The 14340-nt window shown below is 47.6% G+C and overlaps 1 protein-coding gene across 1 annotated transcript in view; it reads left to right on the forward strand.

Moving 5' to 3' along the window:
- Positions 1 to 5932: 5932 nt before the first annotated feature.
- Positions 5933 to 14340, forward strand: part of ZNF423 (zinc finger protein 423) — a 373454-nt gene continuing 365046 nt past the window's right edge. The window contains exon 1 of the mRNA XM_075325752.1: positions 5933 to 6725. Coding sequence (XP_075181867.1) covers positions 6686 to 6725 — 40 coding nt within the window. The 5' untranslated portion in view covers positions 5933 to 6685. The remainder of the gene's footprint in view (positions 6726 to 14340) is intronic.

Genomic DNA, 14340 nt, shown 5'->3' on the forward strand with positions numbered 1-14340 from the left:
ATGGGGACATGCATACCAGGAGGGTCCCTGGATGGGGACATATATACCTGGAAGAGGACATTTATGCTAGGAAGGGAACAATAAACCAGGATGGGGGACATGCATACCAGGAAGGGCCCAGGATGCAGACATATATACCAGGATTTGGACATATATACTAGGAGGATATTATACAGAGAAACAATGTGTGTGGGGGGATAGTACACAGAGGGGTAGTGTGTTTGAGGTGATATACAGAGCATTGTGTGTGTGAGGATATGTATAAAGAGGGGCAGTTTTTGTGGGGGATAGTGTACAAAGGGGCAGCGTACATGAGGGATATTACACAGAGGGTCATTGTGTGTGTGTATATTATACAGAGTTGCAGTGTGTGGGGGATATATAGAGGGGCAGTGTGTGTGTAGGATGCTACAGAGGAGCAGTATGTGGGATATTATACAAATGGGCAGTGTGTGTTGGTATTTACAGAGGAGCAGTGTACGTGTGGTGACATTATACAGAGGAGCAGTGTGTGGAGGGGGATATATTAAGGAGCAGTGTTTGTGGGGAGATATACACAACTTTACTTTTTTGGATTTCAAAATCTAAACATCCGAGCTGACCAATACAGGTATGTAGAGAATCAGCCTGATAGTGCCAGTACTGCACTGGCTTTAGATTATATACGAAAATTCTGGTGATCCGTTCCCTTTAATGGCAGCTCACAGCTAGATTAGTAATGAGAGGCATCTCTGAGACCCCCCCCATTACTAATCTGTAAGGTAAAGTAAATAAACACAAACTCCCAAAAAATCCTTCATTTGAAATAAAAGACAAGAAAGCACCCTCTTTCACCACTTTATTAACCCTCAAAACACCCCTGCAGGTTCGACATCTACATGAAGCTCCATGACGCTTCCAGCGCTGCTACATCTGAATTCACATCGAGTGGCCATAGAACATGACCGCCCACTGTGAGGTGCAGGCAGCGACTGAAGTGAGCCATGAGATCAGCGTTGACGTCACTCAGGTGATTTGCGGTGACAGGTGGAGGACCGTGGGAACCTTCAGCTGTGGCCGTGGTAACCTGAGTGACATCACCGTTGATCGCGGCTCAGTCTCTGCCTGAACCTCACAGCGGGCAGTCATGTTCTATGGCACTCGCTGTGAGCTTTAGATGTAGCAAAGTTGAATCGTTGTGGGACCTAGAGTGGATAACGTCAGCCCTCCAGGGATGTTTTGGGGGTTAATAAAGGGGTGAAAGAATGTGGCTTTTTTGTCTTTTATTTCAAATAAAGGATTTTTTGAGTGTTTGTGTTTATTTACTTGCACTTACAGATTAGTGATGAACCCCATGTCATTTTTTTTTACCAAAAAAGTAATAAAAAATACAGCTGACCAAGCTAGCTATCGCTATATCTATAGAGCTATTCTGTTCTTTATATCTATTCTATATGTTCTGTCTTTCTATCTATTCTATTTGATCTGTCTATTATTTTTTATTTTTCTCTATATATATTCTAGCTATCAATTATCCTATCATATTTTGTTACTCCTTTAAAAAAATGCATAAAAAAAATTCATCAACAAAAACGCATGTTTTTTTTTAATGCGTTTTTTGGGCTACAAGCTGCGTTTCTGTGACCACAGGATAAAAAGATGCACTCAAGATGGGGGCATACACTGCGAGTGGAAGAAAAGCTATTCCGGCAGCTAAATAGGAAAGGGTTCTTTACAGTTAGAGCAGTCAGACTGTGGAATACCCTACCACAAGAGGTAGTAAAGGCAGATACTATAACAGCTTTTAAAAAAGGGCTGGATGATTTCCTCAGTACACAACATTGTCGGTTATAAATGACTTAAAAGGGACAATGTCACCAGATTTGGGGCCTATAAGCTGCGGCCACCACCACTGGGCTATTATATACAGCAATCTAACATGCTGTATATAAGAGCGCAGGCCGCTGTAGAACATAAAAAACACTTTATAATACTCACCTAACGGTCGCGATTCGGTGGAGTTGGGCTATATGGGCATCTCCTTTCTCCGGTGCTGGCGCCTTCTCTTTTGGCCATCTTGGTCTTCCTTCTTCTGATGCCGGCGTGCATGATGCATCCTATGTCATATACACTCGCCGACACTGAGGTCCTGCGTAGGTGCACTTTGATCTGCCCTGCTCAGGGCACATCAAAGTATTGTAGTGTGCCTGCGCGCGACCGGCGAATGTGTAGGACGTGTCCTGCACACAGGCTTCAGAAGGAGGACGAAGATGGCCGAAAGAGGAGGCACCAGAAAAAAGAGACGCCCATATAGCCCAACTCCACCGAAGCGCGACCGTTAGGTGAGTATTATAAAGTGTTTTTTATGTTCAACACAGTGGGCTTGGCTCTTATATACAGCATGTTAGAATGCTGTATATAAGAGCCCACTGGTGGTGGCCGCAGCTTATAGGCCAAAAAACTGGTGACCGCTTCCCTTTAATGACAAAATGTATAATTGGTGAAGGAAGGGTGAACTAGATGGTCCTAGGTCTTTTTTCAACCTATGTAACTATGTAACTATGCAAGATGCACCTGGATCCAAGATGCACTCAAGATGCAGCGTGCGGACATAGGGGTATGGCTCTTGGAAAAAAAAGGAGGATCAACTGCAAACGAAAAAGTGAAAATCACCAGGTGGGGAAGCAGTTAGGCTATGTGTCCACGGGAGAATGTAGCTGCGGATTTTTCTGCATCAAAATCTGCAGCTTTCCCGCAAAATCCGCACCTTTTCAAGGGTGCGGATTTGCCGCGGAATTACCGCGGATTTGATGCGGATTTTTTTTTTTTTCACAATTTTAAAGCCAAAATCCGGAAGAAAATCCGCAACAATAATTCACATGTTGCAGATTTTTCCGGACCAAAATCCGCACGAAATCCGCTGCGGAAAAATCCGCAGCATGGGCACAGCATTTCCAAAATGCCATAGAAATGGCTGGGAAGTACCTGTGCTGCAGATTTTCGGGAAATCCGCGGCTTTTCCACGAGAAATCCGCGGAAAAATCCGTGCATTTTCCGCAGCGTGGGCACATAGCCTTAAAATACAAAATTAATTAACAATTAGCAAAACGTCATTACAAGAAAAAAAAAAGTTGAAAACATCCGGTTGGTGGTTTTTGGTCTCTGCAGCACCACAAAAAAAATGGAAGAATAAGTGATCAAAACATTGTATCTATCCTGAAATTATTTCAATACAAAAAATAAACAGCTCTGCTGCACAATTGTTCCTGGTCTCGGGACATGGTGACTGAAGCAAAAAATTTTTTATTTAGCACATAAAAAACTATACGTTTGGTATTACCAGGATCATACTGACCCAGAGAACACCCTAAAAACAAAATAAACAAAACAATGTTGGGATTGTGTTTTTTTTCTCCCAATTCTTTGCACTTGGATTTTTTCCCCCTGTTTTTACAGTATATAATATAGGAGAATTAAAGTGAAAAGTGCAACTCATCCTTGAAAAAAAGCAAAAAAACTCATAAGGAAAAAAAAGTTATGCCAATAGGGGAACGGTTTAGGCTGCTTTCACACATCAGTTTTTTGCCATCAGGTACAATCCGGCAAAAACATGAAAAAATGGATCCGGCGTCTGTTGCTGCCGGATCTGTTTTTTCCCCCATAGACTTTCATTAGTGCCGGATTGTGCTGGATGGCCTTGCGTTTCATCCGTTTTTTGCTGGATTGCCGGCAAAATCTACTTGTCCAGCGGCCGGATTAAATGTTGAAGTGAATGTTTTTGTGTCTGGCAAAATAACGGATCGCGCCGGATCCAGCGTGTTTTTATAAAGGAAGCCTATGGACGCTCCAGCGGCCGGATCCGTTTTTTTGAACTGAGCATGCTCAGTATCAGACCGGATCTGTCAAAAAACTGAAGTAACTGATGGAAAAAACTGATACAACTGATCCGTTTTTTCGCCGGATCCGTCGCATCAGTTTTTTTACTGGATCATGCCAAAAAACTGATGTGTGAAAGCAGCCTAAGGCTACTTTCACACATCCGGCTTGAGCTCTGCGGCTCAATCCGGCTGTGCAAGCTATGCAACGGATGCGGTGAACACACCGCATCCTTTGCATAAGTTTTTCCTTTGCGGCCAGTCCGGTTTTTGCCGCTTGCGGCATGCTACTGAGCATGCGCAGTGGCAAAAACCGCATGCGGCGGCCGGATGCGGTTATTGCCGCATCGCGCCGCATCCGGCCGCCATAGGCATGCATTGAAAAATGCGCCGCATCGGCCGAATGCGGCGCGATGCAGGTTTTTTTGCCGCACGAAAAACCGTGCCAGGCAACGTTCCATCCGGCCGCCGCATCGGCTAAATCTGCCGCATGCGGCAAAAAACGGACGGAACGCAAGGCCATGCGGCACAATGCGGCACTAATTAAAGTCTATGCAGGAAAATCGCAACCGGCAGCAAAAAAAAAACGGTTTCGATTTTCCTGCAAAGTGCCGGATTGTGCCGCATTGCAAAAGCCGGAGGTGTGAAAGCAGCCTCAGGCTACTTTCACACATCCGGATTTTTGCTCTGCGGCACAATACGGCGTTCTGCAGAAAAACCGCAACCGGCTTTTGTAACGCCGGTTGCGTTTTTTTTTTGCATAGACTTACATTAGTGCCGTATTGTGCCGCAGGGGCTTGCGTTCGGTCCGGTTTTTGCCGCATGCGGCAGATTTAGCCGATGCCGCGGCCGGATCGAACGTTCCCTGCAACGTTTTTGCTCTGGCAAAAAACACCGCATCGCGCCGCATCCGGCCGCTGCGGCGCATTTTTCAATGCATACCTATGGAGGCCGGATGCGGCGCGATGCGGAAAAAAACGCATCCGCTCGCCGCATGCGGTTTTTTCCACTGCGCATGCTCAGTAGCATGCCGCAACCGGAAAAAAACGGACGGGCCGCATGTAAAAACTTATGCAAAGGATGCGGTGTTTTCGCCGCATCCGTTGCATAGTTTTCACAGCCGGATTGAGCCGCAGTGATCAAACCGGATGTGTGAAAGTAGCCTTAGGCTACTTTCACACATCAGTTTTTTGGCATCAGGCACAATCCGGCGTGTGCCTGATGCAACGGATCCGTCAATAAACGGATCCAGCGCATCTGGTTTTTGCATCTGTTTCATCCGTTTTTTTTTGCCGGATCCGTTTTTTACAATAAATTGGAGCATGCTCAGTTTAAAAGAAAACGGATCCGGCGGCCACATACATTTTTTGCCGCATTACGGCGTCTATAGGCTTTCATTGTAAATCACGCCGTATCGCGCTGGAAACGTTCCAAGAGACGTTCCATCCGGCTGCAGCATTAGCCAGTTACGCCGGATCCGGCAAAAGCCGGATGCAACGCAATGCCGTCCAGCACAATCCGGCGCTAATACCAATCAATGGGGATAAAATGGATCTGTTTTATCCGTTTTTTTCCGGATTGTGCCTGATGGAAAAAAACTGATGTGTGAAAGTAGCCTAACAAGCAATGCAAAAGCTGACACTTGCTATGTGAGGAAGGGGTTAATGTCGTGTGTGATAAATGTGTCACAATATTTATTCAAAAAAGGTAAAACATGAAGAGCATGTGGGAAAAATAATTCCGTATGAATCCTGCTCCGAGGAGAGCGAGCGGCTGTACATCCCCTGTATCTGAGGACAGGAAGGCATCACGGATCTCCAGCAGATTTCGTTACTCCCTGCCATGGTTGCTGAGCACTACAACTCCCAGCATGTGCGGACAACACTAGGACGAGACCGCTCTCCCCCGGCGTTCTATTCGCTCGGCGTTCTATTCGCCACGCCCCCTTCCCTGAGTCGCCGGCCGGCGTTCCACTCGCCCCGCCCCCAGTCCGGAGTTGTAGTCGCCCCGCCCCCGCCGGGCCCCGCCCCCTGCCTGTATTTCCAGCGCTGTCCAGGGCTCGGTGCTGTTGTCTCTGTGTGTCTGATTGAGCCCAGGCTGTGCGGGGGCTCCCTGCGGGATCAGAGCGCTCCCCCGCCGGGACTCCACTCCTCACATCCCCCTGCTGGGACTCCGCTCCATCCCCAGCCCAGCCTGGCTTTATTATGTGTGTCTGCAGTGCAGCCCCAGCAGCAGCAGCAGCGGCGGAGAGAGCAGGAGGGGACAGAGCCGGGACAAAGAGCAGCGCGCCGGCCGGGCGGCATGAGATAGGGGATCGGGGAGGCTGCGGAGGAGTCACCGCGGCGCAGGGGGGCAGCTAGCGGCGCCGGGACAGCGGAGACCCCCCGGGACACACCACAGTGCCAGGCAGCGGGCACTCACATATATGTATTAGAGGAGCACAGGGCAAGTAGTGGCCAAAGTGTGTGAGCCCCAGCTCCGGCAGCATTACAGCGCAGTATTAGCGTCCCCCTCCGGTGCCCGCCATACACGATCCGCCGGCTCTGCCCTCCCCCGGGCGGCCGCACCGAACCTCCCGAATTCATCCTGCAGCACTTGAGTGACGACCCCCAGGGTCTGGGGTGGGGGGCACCAGTGCTCCTCCTGTCTCCTCCTCCATCCCCCCCTCTGCACCCAAGGGAGTCACAATCCCACACAATAGGAACTTTACCACAATAAGTGGCGGAGAAGGGGGAGCCGGCGGCACTGCAACACGGACCGGCCGAGCAGCGGCAGCAGCGGGACTCCCGGGACCGACACACGAGTGCGCGACACCCGCGAGGACCGTGGACATGTCCAGGAGAAAACAGGCCAAGCCCCGCTCGGTGAAAGGTAAGGCTGGCTGGTGAGGAGGCTGCGCCCGGGGCGGGATGGAGGCTCCGAGGAGGCTGCTCCGGGGGCGCACCGTGGGCTCGGCCTGGATCCTTCCGCATTCAGCTGCGGCGGAGACACGTGGGCTGGAGACAGTCTGCACCGGCCACAGCGAGCAGGTCCTGCCTTCCGGATGGGACGGGCCCATCACTGAGGGATCTGCTGGGAAAGTTTCATTGTATCCAGAGGGGGGGACACCAGGGCCGAGCAGCGGACACCAGCCCAGCTGGGGACTGCCATACACTGTCTATCCTGCATGGCTCTCATCCAGGAACTATCCTCTGTCTGCCCCTCTAATGATCTGTCCTCAAACTATTATCATCTACCTGCATCTCTAGTGATCCCTCAGTCACCTATCCCCCATCTGGAGGACATCATTAGTCTAATGGAGAAATACTAATTATCTGTTACACATTATTTATCTATAGCTGTTAGACATGTTCTATCTGTCCATCTCTCTCTCCATCCTTCCCTGTATCGATCATTCCTCTATCCATTCTTTTTCTATCCATCCCTCTCTATATTTATCCATCCCTCTCTCTCTCTTTATCTATCCATCCCTCTATCTATTCCTCACTTTCTTTATCTTTCCATCATCCCACTCTCTCTATTTATCTAGCCATTCTTCTCTCTATTCATTCCTCTCTCTCTTCAGCTCTCTATATCATCCCTCTTTCTCTAGCCATCTTTCTCTCTCTTTCTATCCATCCCCCCATCTTTCTCTATCCATCCCTCTCTTTATCCATCCCTCTCTCTCTATCCATCCCTCTCTTTCTCTATCCATCCCTCTCTTTCTCTATCCATCCCGCTCTCTTTCTCTATCCATCCCTCTCTCTTTCTCTATCCATCCCTCTCTCTTTCTCTATCCATCCCTCTTTCTCTATCCATCCCTCTTTCTCTATCCATCCCTCTCTTTCTCTATCCATCCCTCTCTCTCTCTATCCATCCCTCTCTTTCTCTATCCATCCCTCTCTCTTTCTCTATCCATCCCTCTCTCTTTCTCTATCCATCCCTCTCTCTCTCTATCCATCCCTCTCTCTCTCTATCCATCCCTCTCTTTCTCTATCCATCCCTCTCTTTCTCTATCCATCCCTCTCTCTTTCTCTATCCATCCCTCTCTCTCTCTATCCATCCCTCTCTCTCTCTATCCATCCCTCTCTCTTTCTCTATCCATCCCTCTTTCTCTATCCATCCCTCTCTCTTTCTCTATCCATCCCTCTCTCTCTATCCATCCCTCTCTCTCTCTATCCATCCCTCTCTCTTTCTCTATCCATCCCTCTCTCTCTATCCATCCCTCTCTCTCTATCCATCCCTCTCTTTCTCTATCCATCCCTCTCTCTTTCTCTATCCATCCCTCTCTCTTTCTCTATCCATCCCTCTCTCTTTCTCTATCCATCCCTCTCTCTTTCTCTATCCATCCCTCTCTCTTTCTCTATCCATCCCTCTCTCTCTATCCATCCCTCTCTCTCTCTATCCATCCCTCTCTTTCTCTATCCATCCCTCTCTTTCTCTATCCATCCCTCTCTTTCTCTATCCATCCCTCTTTCTCTATCCATCCCTCTCTCTCTATCCATCCCTCTCTCTCTCTATCCATCCCTCTCTCTCTCTATCCATCCCTCTCTCTCTCTATCCATCCCTCTCTCTCTCTATCCATCCCTCTCTCTCTCTATCCATCCCTCTCTCTCTCTATCCATCCCTCTCTCTCTCTATCCATCCCTCTCTCTCTCTATCCATCCCTCTCTCTCTCTATCCATCCCTCTCTCTCTCTATCCATCCCTCTCTCTCTCTATCCATCCCTCTCTCTCTCTATCCATCCCTCTCTTTTTCTCTATCCATCCCCCTCTCTTTCTCTATCCATCCCTCTCTCTTTCTCTATCCATCCCTCTCTCTTTCTCTATCCATCCCTCTCTCTTTCTCTATCCATCCCTCTCTCTTTCTCTATCCATCCCTCTCTCTTTCTCTATCCATCCCTCTCTCTTTCTCTATCCATCCCTCTCTCTTTCTCTATCCATCCCTCTCTCTTTCTCTATCCATCCCTCTCTCTTTCTCTATCCATCCCTCTCTCTTTCTCTATCCATCCCTCTCTCTTTCTCTATCCATCCCTCTCTCTCCCTTTCTCTAGTCATCCCTTTCTCTATCCACCCCTCTCACTCTCTCTCTATCCACCTCTATCCACCCCTCTCTCTCTTTATTCACCCCTCTCTCTTTCTCTATGCATCCCTCTCTCTTTATTCACCCCTCTCTCTTTCTCTTTCTCTGTCCATCCCTCTCTCTCTTTCTCTATCCATCCCTCTATGTAATGGATACTTTAATCTTTCAATTAATCGATCTAGCTCGTTCACAGACAGCTGCCATTCCTCGTTTTCTGGTAGATATATAACAGAGGTTGATAGAAAATTACAATAATTATTGCCTTTTGCTTCATCGGTTTGAAGGGATTTAAAGTCTAGATACAAGGTCAATCTTATAAAATAATAAAATATTTAGCATATCTGAAAATGCCCTTAGGGAGGTGAAGAATAGTTTTAACAGGATATATTATAAAAACAAATCTACAATAATAGGCTGTTAAATCCCCCTTCACTCTGGTGGTCCTCGGCGATTGTTTACTTTTCTGCAGCGGTGTGGTAATGTACATACAGGCATTACTGCTGGTGTCAGTGACTGGCTGCAGCGGTCATGTGGGTGTACAGACTGAAATATAGTAGATTGTGGACAACCCCTTTAATCCCACTGATGAGCACCTTGGTCTGCGTCTTCCCAGTACGAGATGACGATTTACAGGGAACTCTAGCCAGATGCACTCTCTATAGAGATTAGTGATGATGATGCTTTTATCTATATTTGTCAATAAAAGGTTATTTTTTTCTTTTATTATGAGTTTTCTTCACTCTTTCGCTCTTGAAGTGTTCTAGAATGTGCGGTATTTATTTGATTTGTTCCATTTGCTGACGCTTCCGGGACAGGCACTAATTGTCACACCTGCAGTGATACAGAAGTCTGGTTTGTGTTGATTTGTCACATTTTATTGATTATTTTGTGTCGTTTAATCTTGTGTACATAAATACACATACATATGAGGCTGCAGAAGTCTTTGATACAGGCGAAAATGTTGCTCTTGGTGTTCCTTTTGAGTTGTTTTCTACAAAAAGAAACAAAAACCTCCAAATCCCGGTCTTCTATAGTAGGTGTTAATGATGTCTACATTAATGTAAAGTCACATGATCAATGTAATATCTGGGGTGGGGGGTGACAATTTTGGATCTTCATGCCCTAGTTCACATTTAGTGGTGTCCATTCATATGTACTATGACTATTTCCAATATACAATTCCAGCTCAAAGCTTCTTCTGTAAAAAAAGGTCCTTATGAATCTTGTTGGGAGTTTTACATTACAAAATACCCGTAACCCATTAGTTTACATTCCAAATAACACCCATAAACAAAAGTTAATGAAACTTGTCACGTGCAGTCTGATTGTGTGGACACCATAGTATACAGAAGAAGCTGAGCAGAATTTTTTGCATTTTTGTTGGAATTTTTTTAGTACTTGTATTTTATTAATTGAAATCCTTAGTTGTTTGCATGTGTGAGTCCAGGGGGGCGTCCCTGTGCGAGTCCAGGGGGGCGTCCCTGTGCGCGTCCAGGGGGGCGTCCCTGTGCGCGTCCAGGGGGGCGTCCCTGTGCGCGTCCAGGGGGGCGTCCCTGTGCGCGTCCAGGGGGGCGTCCCTGTGCGCGTCCAGGGGGGCGTCCCTGTGCGCGTCCAGGGGGGCGTCCCTGTGCGCGTCCAGGGGGGCGTCCCTGTGCGCGTCCAGGGGGGCGTCCCTGTGCGCGTCCAGGGGGGCGTCCCTGTGCGCGTCCAGGGGGGCGTCCCTGTGCGCGTCCAGGGGGGCGTCCCTGTGCGCGTCCAGGGGGGCGTCCCTGTGCGCGTCCAGGGGGGCGTCCCTGTGCGCGTCCAGGGGGGCGTCCCTGTGCGCGTCCAGGGGGGCGTCCCTGTGCGCGTCCAGGGGGGCGTCCCTGTGCGCGTCCAGGGGGGCGTCCCTGTGCGCGTCCAGGGGGGCGTCCCTGTGCGCGTCCAGGGGGGCGTCCCTGTGCGCGTCCAGGGGGGCGTCCCTGTGCGCGTCCAGGGGGGCGTCCCTGTGCGCGTCCAGGGGGGCGGCCCTGTGCGAGTCCAGGGGGGCGGCCCTGTGCGAGTCCAATGGGCGGTTTTACCAGTGACTAATGGCTCTCTCTCCATGCACAGTCATACAGGGAGGACTGTCTGTCACTAGTAGAACCGCCCACTGGACTGCTGCCTGCAGATTAGAGAGCATTTTGACAGGTTCCCTATTAAGTTAGCATTGTAGTATATATTTAATTAGCTGCTAATGACTTATTGGCTTGACTATTTGATTGTGCTTTTATCCTCTATAGCAGGGGTTCCCAACCTGTAGCTCAGGAGCCACATGCGACTGATGTGCCCCTGATGTGTGGCTCACGGTTGTCTTCCATTTTGGTACATTAGCACCAGGTCTAGCAAACAGCTATGAAGAGCAGGTCACCAGATGGAGACTTTTGTGAATACTCCCACAAAGAAGAGCAGATCGGAGAGGGGTGTGTGATAGGAACCCCTGAAACCGGGTATACTGTCTCTGTGTGATTTATGTCATTAGATCTGTAGATGGAGGCTCTGGGTGTCACTACTGGGAGGGGGGCGGGGGCTGGATGTGGCTCCTGATCCTCTTTGATCTGTGTGTGGCGCTCAAGGTTAGAAAGGTTGGGGGCCTCTGCTCTATAGAAATGAATGCAATATTCTGTAGAATAGGACAACATTGTAGGTTGAACTGAAAGAAAACCTGTCACACGCGGAAAAGTAGCCAGTTTGTACGTTCTTCTTCTTTAATCCACCATACAGTTCCAGAGATGTAGGTCAGTATATTTGCTGGTCACTTTTTTGGCCTTTACAAAGGCTTGTTACACACAGGATCCTCAGGGGCGTGTTTTTATGCTGCCCTGCATAAATAATCTCTAAGCCACGCCCCATTGGTAATGACCATAAAAATTTGCACTAAATAAAGAGGCCTATATCTCTAAAACGGTATAGAGGATCTACACAAAACATAAATGGAATACTCAGGGGAGCAGCAGGAATAAATTAGAGTAAAAATTGTCTACTTTTGACCTGGAGACAGATGCTGCTTAGAGGCAATCTGTCACCAGGTTTATGCTAAAAGATGATGCACATAACGTCTCCCATTGTGATGTTCTGCACCTATGGTAATTTTCTGTTGTGCAGATGAGTGTTGTACAGTGGCATCTGTGTATTATACCAAGCTGTGGTGCAGCAGCTGGACACGGAGAAGTGTGGCTGCTGTATTCAAAATGCACAGGAGAGGGGCATTTGTCCCAAAAAAGACAAGTAATGAAAGCTTGTGTCAGACTGATCACCTTTTTTCATCCCAGCGAGTCTTACTTTCTTGCGCTTTCTAACTTTACATTCTTTGCAGTGGAAACTGACTGCACTTGTGTTGGTGACAGTTATGGAAATATATCAAAAAGACTGACCCGCACATCCAACAGGTGTGAACAGGAGTTAGCTGAAAACACACTAACTAGAAAACACATGCAGCTGCACTCTAGAATGCTAATGAATAAGGGAACTCTGGCATTGCATTACTGCTATAGGAATATTTGAAAAAAAAGAGAGATACTTAGCTTTAAAAAAAAAATCTTTATTTTTTATACAGCGCTAACATATTCTGCAGCGCTTTACATTCATCAGGAACACTGTCCCCATTGGGGCTCACAATCGAAAGTCCCTATCAGTATGTCTTTGGAGTGTGGGAGGAAACCCACGCAAACACGGGGAGAACATACAAACTCCTTGCACATGGTGTCATTAGCATATTTATTGGCCAATGCATGTGAGCCCGGTAACCAACGACAAGGTGATCTCTTGTATACTAGGACCCTAACTCTGATAACCAGGCTGTGTCCACCTTCCTTTATAGCTGGATCCTTTCTGCCCAGACTTGTAGGCTTTTAACACAGATAGAGGCATTTCAAGTTTGGATCCCAGTATACAAGAGATCACCTTGTCGTTGGTTATCGGGCTCATATGCATTGGCCAATACATAAGCTAAGTATCTCTTTTTTCAATTATTCCTATAGCAGTGATGCAATGCCAGAGTTCCCTTATTCAGTGTTAGCATTCTTGAGTGCAGCTGTAGGTATTTTTGTAGCTACAGTGACTGGATTTCCACCGATGATACCATATGGGATGTCTGATTTACACTTCTTTATTCAGATATTTAAAGGGAACCTGTCCTCTAATTCAGGCTGCTTGAACCAAGAGCATCATGAATCAGAGCCTGGCTGTCTTATTACAGTCATGTATGTTTTACTTTGAAAAGCTGCAGCATTTGGCAAAAAAACTTGCCTTGAAAACTCAGCCGGAGTCTTGAATGACTAGTCCGAGTCAGATTCTTTCCCTCCCTTGATCCCCTTGGCTGAACTATCTCTCACAATGTGTATTTTATGGCATTGTGTGTGTAGAGGGTTGTCAGTCTTGGGGAACGAGGTGGGTAGAAGCCGCTGGGGATCTGCTTTGGACTGGTCATCCAAGACACTCAAACCCCGGTCAGCTTTTCCAAGTATGTGTTTTTTTGTTTTTTTCTGAAACGCTGCAGCATGTCTTGGCAAAACATAAATGACACAGCCTGACTGATTTATGCTGCTCTTGGTTCAGGCAGCACACACCCTGCCATTCATGTATGTCAAGGCAAGGGTGTGTGTATGGAGTGGGCACCGACACTGTACCCATTCTGTACAGGGCAGATGCTGGCTATAATATATAGCCTGTATCTGCCTCTTAACAGCTATCGACGATTGTTGCTATGTAACTACTTTAATGTCTGGATCAGTCAGCGGCATTTAAATAGTACGAACACCGATGCTCACAATGGGTCACAATACTAGTTTAATATGGCACTCTGGAGCCTCCCGAAGGTCCCCATTGCAGTCATATTGGTCCTCCTTTGAAGCTTAAAGAGGTTGGCTACTACTTTTATATTTCTTGCTTATCCTTAGGATAGGTCATCAATGTCTGATCGGCCGGGGTCCGACACCCCAAAACCCCCACCGATCAGCTGTTCATGGTCCAGGTGGCTGGAAATATTCAGTTCCAGAGCTGTTCTATCAATTGATAGCGGCCGCGGCTGGGTACTGCATATCTGCCTCCCATTCAAATCAACAGGAGGTGGATGTGCAGTACCCAGATGCAGCCACTATCAGAATACGGGGCAGCTCCGGAACTGAGCATTTCTGGCACCCGCCGACACCAAGAACAACTAGTTGGCTCGGGTGCTGGGTGTCAGACCCCGGCTGATCAGACATTTATGACTTCTCCTAAGGATAGACCATCAATGTAAAAGTAGTGGACAACCTGAGACTGAGCTTCAAAGGAGACTTCCATTTATACTGTGATTGTAAGTGAAAGTCCTCTAAGGTGATTAAAAAAATATAAAATATAAAAGTTAACTCATTCCTCTTTTCCCAGCTTTTAAATAAAAAAAAACAACCCAAAATTTATAATAAAC

The sequence above is a fragment of the Anomaloglossus baeobatrachus genome, chromosome 10 (assembly GCF_048569485.1).
Source record: "Anomaloglossus baeobatrachus isolate aAnoBae1 chromosome 10, aAnoBae1.hap1, whole genome shotgun sequence".
NCBI classification, from domain to species: Eukaryota; Metazoa; Chordata; class Amphibia; order Anura; family Aromobatidae; genus Anomaloglossus; species Anomaloglossus baeobatrachus.